General features: G+C 41.3%; 1 protein-coding gene across 1 annotated transcript; it reads left to right on the top strand.

The window, feature by feature from the left end:
* The first annotated feature begins 6,589 nt into the window (after window positions 1-6,589).
* On the top strand, window positions 6,590-7,531 carry LOC147307088 (general transcription factor II-I repeat domain-containing protein 2A-like). Its single transcript, XM_086274276.1, has one exon. It carries the CDS (start codon window positions 6,590-6,592, stop codon window positions 7,529-7,531), a length of 942 nt encoding a protein of 313 aa, XP_086130402.1.
* The last annotated feature ends 1,786 nt before the right edge of the window (window positions 7,532-9,317 follow it).

Below are 9,317 nucleotides of genomic sequence, written 5' to 3' on the forward strand. Positions count from 1 at the left end.
GGTTTAATCCCTCACACACACACACACACACACACACACACACACACACACACACACACACACACACACACACACACAGGAAGGTCAGTGACAGTGATGAGGCTGACAGGAATGCAGTTTTGTGTAGATGAACTCTATTCCCCTTTGTCTTCTCCCTACATTAACTCCAGTAGCACTCCTTGTGAAGAAATTCATCTAGAATTACACTCTGGTACTAAATCCATTTTGGGATCAGCAGATGATGCTGGTACATGGTTTTGCAGTGTATGTAGGCGGTATCTACAAACCTCTGAGGGATAATGTAACACCATGCTATTTTTTTTTACCTACGCTATATGTGTTATGTTAGGCTTTAAGCACAAAATAACAATTTCATGTCAGTAATTCAGGCAGGTTTTTTGTAATACATTTAAATATGTACAGTGGGGCAAAAAAGTATTTAGTCAGCCACCGATTGTGCAAGTTCCCCCACCTAAAATGATGACAGAGGTCAGTAATTTGCACCAGAGGTACACTTCAACTGTGAGAGACAGAATGTGAAAATAAAATCCATGAATCCACATGATAGGATTTGTAAAGAATTTATTCGTAAATCAGGGTGGAAAATAAGTATTTGGTCAATAACAAAAATACAACCCAATACTTTGTAACATAACCTTTGTTGGCAATAACATTTACTATAGGTCTTTACCAGGTTTGCACACACAGTAGCTGGTATTTTGGCCCATTCCTCCATGCAGATCTTCTCGAGAGCAGTGATGTTTTGGGGCTGTCGCTGAGCAACACGGACTTTCAACTCCCGCCACAGATTTTCTATGGGGTTGAGGTCTGGAGACTGGCTAGGCCACTCCAGGACTTTCAAATGCTTCTTACGGAGCCACTCCTTTGTTGCCCGGGCGGTGTGTTTTGGATCATTGTCATGTTGGAAGACCCAGCCTCGTTTCATCTTCAAAGTTCTCACTGATGGAAGGAGGTTTTGGCTCAAAATCTCACGATACATGGCCCCATTCATTCTGTCCTTAACACGGATCAGTCGTCCTGTCCCCTTGGCAGGAAAACAGCCCCATAGCATGATGTTTCCACCCCCATGCTTCACAGTAGGTATGGTGTTCTTGGGATGCAACTCAGTATTCTTCTTCCTCCAAACACGACAAGTTGAGTTTATACCAAAAAGTTCTACTTTGGTTTCATCTGACCACATGACATTCTCCCAATCCTCTGCTGTATCATCCATGTGCTCTCTGGCAAACTTCAGAAGGGCCTGGACATGCACTGGCTTCAGCAGCGGAACACGTCTGGCACTGCGGGATTTGATTCCCTGCCGTTGTAGTGTGTTACTGATGGTGACCTTTGTTACTTTGGTCCCAGCTCTCTGCAGGTCATTCACCAGGTCCCCCCGTGTGGTTCTGGGATCTTTGCTCACCGTTCTCATGATCATTTTGACCCCACGGGATGAGATCTTGCGTGGAGCCCCAGATCGAGGGAGATTATCAGTGGTCTTGTATGTCTTCCATTTTCTGATGATTGCTCCCACAGTTGATTTTTTCACACCAAGCTGCTTGCCTATTGTAGATTCACTCTTCCCAGTCTGGTGCAGGTCTACATTACTTTTCCTGGTGTCCTTCGAAAGCTCTTTGGTCTTGGCCATGGCGGAGTTTGGAGTCTGACTGTTTGAGGCTGTGGACAGGTGTCTTTTATACAGATGATGAGTTCAAACAGGTGCCATTCATACAGGTAACGAGTGGGGGACAGAAAAGCTTCTTACAGAAGACGTTACAGGTCTGTGAGAGCCAGAGATTTTCCTTGTTTGAGGTGACCAAATACTAATTTTCCACCCTGATTTACGAATAAATTCTTTACAAATCCTACCATGTGGATTCATGGATTTTTTTTTCACATTCTGTCTCTCACAGTTGAAGTGTACCTCTGGTGCAAATTACTGACCTCTGTCATCATTTTAGGTGGGGGAACTTGCACAATCGGTGGCTGACTAAATACTTTTTTGCCCCACTGTATATATATTTCTGATTTCAAGTCATAGCATCCTTCAGGTTCTTCTTAATTCTAAGCAGATCCACTGGATTACACCAAATTGTCTGGTGCTCTGGATTAAGTTATCACTGTATTGAATCCTTGTCTCCCGCTGCTCTTCATACAGTAGCAGTGGCTGCAAATCAAAAAGCCACACAAAATGTAAACAAACCAAGCAACCCAACTGTAGGACCAGTGCGGCCACTGCCTTGCGAAAGCTTCTAATCTTTGTTGCATTGCTTCTCTGTATGTCTGTCGTCATGTGACACGCAGGCAGGGAGGAGGTGACCTATATTCTCCACCAAACAAAAACTCTTACTCCTCTCCCTGAGTGTGTTGCCATAATACGAAAACCATGAGAAATAAATTGCATGTCAACCGCCAGTGTTATTCATTGGATATTAAAGCGGAGATTATTGTTTATTGCAGCTCTATCTGATAATCTGTGCAGGCATGGTTGTGATTTTATTATCGTGGCTTTGATTTGTATCTGATGGGAAGCAGGTGCTGGTTGTTGTCTCTTGGATTATTAACTTCTAGAGCAGACAGCGCCAACTCTGCCAAGCAAAGAGCTTGCTGATCTTGCATATTCCTTTTTGCCCGCATAATCCTCTGAAGTCAGCAAGTGGGCAACTGCCAACAGATTTCTTATGTGGCCTGTCAAGCCCCAATAAATAGGCCTTTATTTGACCTGGACTCAGGTGTCCTCTTATCTTAATGTATTCAGGCTTTACAATAATCAAATGATCGCAGAGAAGAAGAGAAGCATTTACTTTGGTGGCTCCTTTGAGGTGGTGACTTGTTGTAGACTGAGACAGATCAACACGACACAGTTGCATCTCTCTGAAGCACAAAAGCCTCACTGCACCAAAGCTGACAGCTGGTTGGCATGGTGATGACAGCATAAGTGGGATCCATTAGATTGAGATGAGGAGCTGCCCCAGTAGTTAATAAGTGGACTCACAGAAAGCTGCCCTTTGAGCAGGCCTCTGTGCTTTTCTGCCATGTGGAGAGTCTGCTTTCAACACAATATTTCTAACTGAACAGGATAGCCACACTGGGGGGTCGCTGGGGGGAGGAAGATACAATCTACTAAGTCTACAATCTCACAAAACATTACACCCCTTCAGGGAGGCCCCGTGAATGCCGGGGTAATGCCTTCACCAACTCTGCTCCTCAATCCACACTCTAGTTCTCACCAAAGTGAGTCATGGTATGAGCAAGTGACAAGATGTGCTACAGAGCCAGAAATCTGATTGCATTACTAAAGAGGAGACAGAATTGTCACCTCTTAGGCATGTAGAGCCGGAGACTTTGTAGAAGAAGGACTTTGATACAACCCACTGAAATGTTCTCTGGTGACTTGCCTTATTTTGTGGTATTTGGATCAGCTGTAGGTAAAGTTAGCGTTTCACTTCGAATGACAGTGTAGTGCTGAATGTTAGAATTTTTGTAGGCATTTGGAAGTATTTAAATTCTAACATGCCTTCTAGAAAGCTTCTCTTCTTTCTTCTGTGTTCGGCAACACCGTCCTGTAATGGTAGCTTCATGCTTACTGAAAGACAAGCAGTGAAGCATAAATAAACAAGTGTAATGTAAACATGCTTCAGATTCTTAGACAATTATAAAAAAAAAAACCCCACACACTCATTAGTGTGGTAGGAATTTAAATGTTTAAAAAAATAGCTGGTGGGAAATTTTGGAACTAATTAGGTTAATTGGCAACACATCAGTGTTGGTTTTGGGTGTTGGTATTGGGTATCTTAGAGAGGCATAGTTTTTCAAAAGTGGGCAGAGGTTCACCAGTCTACAAAAAACTACATCTAACATAACAGTTATCGTCTAGACTGCATAATATCATCAAAATATTCTGGGAGAATCTTATGGAGAAATTCTCAGATTAAACATTTTCAGTTTTCTGTGTTTTATACAATGAAAAATGTGGATTTGTGAGATTTCCTAATCACTATATTCTGTTTTTATTTACAGTTTAGGCAGCTTCCTTTTTTGGAAATGGGGTTGTTAAAAAAAAAAAAACTAGGATAGAGGCTAGAAGGAAGATGAAAGGAAATGCAAAGTGCAAAGTGAGTGATAATTACCTCCAGGTTCATCGGTACAAGTCATCTCTGATATGACCATTGTGAAATGTTCTGTATTGTGTGCAACAGAGCAAATGTGAAATCTACAGTTAGGGACAGTGACCCTTGTCTGTGGCACGGACAATCTCCCCACCACCGTCTGAACTTTCACATTAATCCCCAATTGACATGGATGGATTATTTCTGCCACTGATCTCAGCAACACCCATGTTGACCTGTGGCGTTGAGTGGAGGTACTTGACAAAACTGTGTCATCTCTGCGTGGTGTATTGGATGACTGGAAATACCAAAGTACCAGTGAGGATATGGGGTAACTAACAACAGCCGGAAGATTGATTTGTAACCACCACAACACTCTCTCGTCCCTCTCATCAATCAGTTATCAAGGCTTTTGGATGGCTATTTATACCGCCGCCTGCATTACATGGCAATGTAGAACAGTGTGGGCATTGAGTGTGGAAATGACATTTGATATAGATGCAAGAATGCACATTAGGCAGCATCCTGCAAAATATTTCAAGCCAATTCTCATTTTTAACTTGAAAAATGAGAATGTTGACATAATATTTATAAGACAAATTTAAAGGAATAGTTAGGAAATAAGCTTATTTGCTTTCCTGCCAAGATGCAACTGATACAAATGTCATGTCTGTGTAAACGCTATGACACTACGGCAGCAGCTGTTTAGCCTAGCTTAGCTTAGCTTAGCATAGTTACAGGGGAAACAGCTGTATGGGGATTAAACAGGTATTTGTTTAACCCCATTTAAAATGGTTGTGCTGCTTTTATAGAGCTCAGCTTCACTACAAGAGTTTGTTTGTTTTCAATTTTTATGCTAAGTTATGCTGGCTAGCTGGGTTTATAACAATAATAATAATAATAATAATGTATACTTTATTAATCCCTTAGGGAAATTATTCCTCTGCATTTAACCCATTCACTCAGTGAAGCAGTGGGCAGCCACCAATCCAGCGCCCAGGGAGCAGTGTGTAGGTACCTTGCTCATATAGAAGTGGATTTCCAAATGTGTAAAAGCAAGCATTATGTTTTTTTCCAGATAGTTTTAGCATAATCCAGCCATCCTTTGTCATGTAATACATTATGAACGAGCATCATTGGAAAAAAGAAGAAAAAATCATTAGTTTGTCCAAATCTTTATTTTCTTTTTGACACTATCAGACATATACAGTAAAACACAGCAGCTGGCAAGATACAACGATGGCGAAAAAAAATTAACTGACTTCTAATGGATTATTTCAGTGAACTGGCCTCAAATGGTACCTTCTGGAGAAACAACATCCCACCTAACCCCTAAAACTACAGCGTTTTTTTTTAGGGAAACCAGGTCATATATCATCTAGAGCAGGGGTGGCCAACCCGCGGCTCTCGAGCCGCATGCGGCTCTTTGCCTGGTTTCATGCGGCTCTTACGTTCATATCAAAGTTTATGTTTGTGTTTTGATTTTTTTTATGTTGTTGTTTTAAAATGTGCGCGTTCGCTTCGCTTGAGTTCAATACGGTATTTTCATCAAATGCGCATGTGTGTGAGATGAAAATACCGCAGTTTCCCAGTAGGAGCAAGTTCGCCCTTAAAATGGCAGGAAAAAAATGCACAGCAAAAAGAAAATATGAAGATGAACACAGGACGTTTTTAACAGAGTGGGAGAGTTTATATTTTTTTGTTGAACGCAATGGTAAGCCATTCTGCCTTATATGTCAGACGTCATTAGCGCATTTCAAAGCTTCAAATCTTCAGCGCCACTTCAGCTCACTCCATGCTAACATCGACCAGGAATTTCCAAAAGGGACTGAACTTCGCAAGCACGAGTTGGCCACTTTGAAAAGTCAGGCAGAAAAGCAGATACAGTTTTTCCAAAAATTTACGAAGCGGTCAGAGACCATAACGCTCGCATCCTATCAGCTGGCTTGGAACATTGCACGGGCTAAAAAGCCATACAATGAAGGGGAGTTCGTTAAAAAATGCCTCAGTGATGTTGTTGAAATCTTGTCTCCTGAAAACGACAAATTAAAACGCATGGTATCAGACGTCCAACTGTCCCGCCACACTGTTGAACACAGAATATCGGACATTAACACGGCTATTGAAACACAGTTGCACTCTGACCTTCAAGCATGTGAGTATTTTAGTGTCGCATTGGATGAGAGTTGTGATATACAAGACAAGCCTCAGTTGGCAATATTTGCACAGTCTGTGTCAAACGATTGTGTGATCAAAGAAGAACTCCTGGATATTGTGCCATTAAAAGACAGAACCCGTGGCATAGATGTGAAAGAAACCATGATGGCTGCATTTGAAAAAGCAAATCTGCCCATAACGAAATTAACTGCGGGCTTGTGGGGCTGTGCAAAGCTGACCAAACTATTCCTGACTTTTGGAATTTCCACTGCATCATCCACATGGAGCAACTCGTGTCTAAATCATTGAATTTAGATAACGTCATGAAGCCTGTGATGGAAATCGTCAACTATATCCGCACACATGCGCTTAACCACAGGCAATTCAAGAATCTCATCGCTGAGCTGGACCAAGGGCTTCCAGGTGACCTGCCGCTGCACTGCACTGTGAGGTGGCTGTCAAAAGGCCAGGTACTCTCTCGCTTCTTTGAGCTTTTGGATGCCGTGAAACTGTTTATGGAAAAGAAGGACAAGGACTATCCCGAGCTCTCGGACCTCAAGTGGATTATGGATCTGGCCTTTTTGGTCGACATGCTGTGTCACTTGGACAGACTGAACCTGACCCTGCAGGGTAAGTTAAAAATGCTCCCTGACCTAGTGCAAAGTGTGTTTGCGTTTGTCAACAAACTGAAGCTGTTCAAGACACATATTCAAAAGGGAGATTTAACGCATTTTCCCACTCTGCTAAAAGCCAGCGGGCAAGTCGCCAGTGCTGCCCTGAGTAAGCAAAGAGCCAGATATGCAACGCTGATTGAAAACTTGCACGAAAGCTTCGTGACCCGGTTCCATGATCTACAATTGAAAAGGCCACAGATTACGTTCCTCGTCGACCCATTTAATGCAGAGACCGGCTGTTTGAAAGTCCCGCTAGTCACAGATGAAGCTGCGGCTGAGTTGGAGATGATCGATCTTTGTGAAGAGGACCAATTGAAACCTGCTTTAAGGGAAGGGACCATTGAGTTCTGGAAAAGTGTGCCAATGGAAAAATACCCCAATGTCAAACGGGCTGCGCTTAAGATACTGTCAATGTTTGGGTCAACATACGTCTGCGAGTCTGTGTTTTCTACCCTAAAACATGTGAAATCAAAGCATCGATCTGTTCTGACTGACACACATGTGAAAGAATTGCTTCGAGTGACAACAACGGAATACAAGCCAGATTTAAAGAGGATTGTTCAAGGCAAGGAATGCCAGAAGTCCCACTAAACAACATGCATTATAAAAGTAAATGCTATTGTAGATTATTATATTTTTGTTTGTGGACTTGGTTGAACTGAGAGTTTGTGTGTGTGAGACAGTGCACACAATGTTCATTGTTGAAAATGACTGGCCTGTGGTTTTAGTACTGTAGGAGTCCATTTCTGTCATTATCATGTTGGTGTGTGACATTTACAATAAATCTGGCTGAGCAGAGATGTGTGTATTTTGTGTGTGTGAGAGAGAGAGAGAGAGAGAGAGAGAAAAAAGGATTGGTGATGTTCATGTGTGCCCATGCGTATGATGTGGCTCTTTGCGGTAACACAGTAAAAAAATAGTGGCTCTTGGTCTCTGACTGGTTGGCCACCCCTGATCTAGAGAATTACTCTCCGGTGCAGCAGCGATCCACGAACAAATTTAAACAGGAGGATAGACAAGCTAAAGCTCCTTTTCTTTGTTTTTGTGCAAAAAAAAAAAAAAAAAAAAAAAAAAAGCAAAGAGAGAGAACATGAAGGAGACAGAAGACACCCAACAAACAGATAAAAAACCAATTCCTGTTTCAGTTCACTACATTGTTTGAATGCAGGGTCCACTATGACATTTGGAACCATACTCCATAAGAAAACAACTGTTTTTATTCTATTTTGCATCAGTGGACACATCAAGGATGAGGTGTAATGCTATATTTTAAAAAAATAAATAAATAAAATAATCGAGAATCACATTTTCCATATGCAGACACTTACTCCCAAACAACACTGTGGTATGATGATTATACAACAACATAGATAACCTTGCAGCAAGCATGAAAACAGATCACATCTTTCACTGTTTTCTTCACATGGGAGCCAATTTCATTAGATCTTAGTTAATACTTACTTTACCCATATGTCAAAGTCTGCCCGAAACCATGAAACAATATCAGTCTATATATCTGAAGTCATAAAGTGGGATGAGAGTGCATCACTCAAATAAATAGCCTAATCAAGTCGATATACTATGTGCTCATTAAATGCTCTTTCTGCTTAATGCAGTCAGTCAGAAATGACAAATTTGTGTGGGAGTTTCATATTGCAGTACAATGGCTCTGTGCTGTGCTATCATCATCATCCACATGGTATCCAAAACACTGTAACAAAAATACAAGAGACAATAAACAATTCACAGCAATATTAATTAGCAACCTCCCTCTCACATAACAGTGACACCTTCTGTCAGATACCACCAGGGTAAAGATCTCCAATTCAAATCTACAAATGCATAATGACCATCTGTCTGATGGTGCGTGCCTGGAGAGGTTGGAAATCCGAATTTTAGAGTTCCCAGTCGGAATTTGAATCTGGAACACCTCCTCAAGTGGAATTTCCCTCTCAGATAGTTGGAGCAGCCCGTGTAGACCGAAACTAAGGGTCCATGATGGCTGCATTAAATGTACACAGTAGTAAAATTTTAAACTTTTAATCTGTACTGCCACTATTGTATATTTGCGACTTACTAAATAAGCCATGAATGTCTTTTTTAAGCACAAAAAGCAATTATTATGTTATATTGCCTGTGATACCTGAATGACTCTACCTTGCTATGGACAAAAACAAATGCTGTTTTTCGTACACACTAACTTGGGAGTGAAGTCACTCCTGATTTCGCATTAGTGTAAGTATGTAAAGATAAATAACAGTTTGATTAGCATTGCAAATGAAAACTACATATTTTCAAAAAGACTCAGTAAGTACATGACCCTGTTAAACCCCTTTCAGATTGGACTTTTGTAAACAATGCATAGGTGAATTCATCA

Source organism: Aulonocara sp. 'chitande type north' Nkhata Bay, linkage group LG19 (genome assembly GCF_057382095.1).
Source record: "Aulonocara sp. 'chitande type north' Nkhata Bay isolate Kocher_YH1m ecotype deep benthic linkage group LG19, A_spYH_male_GT1.1, whole genome shotgun sequence".
Classification (NCBI taxonomy): Eukaryota; Metazoa; Chordata; class Actinopteri; order Cichliformes; family Cichlidae; genus Aulonocara; species Aulonocara sp. 'chitande type north' Nkhata Bay.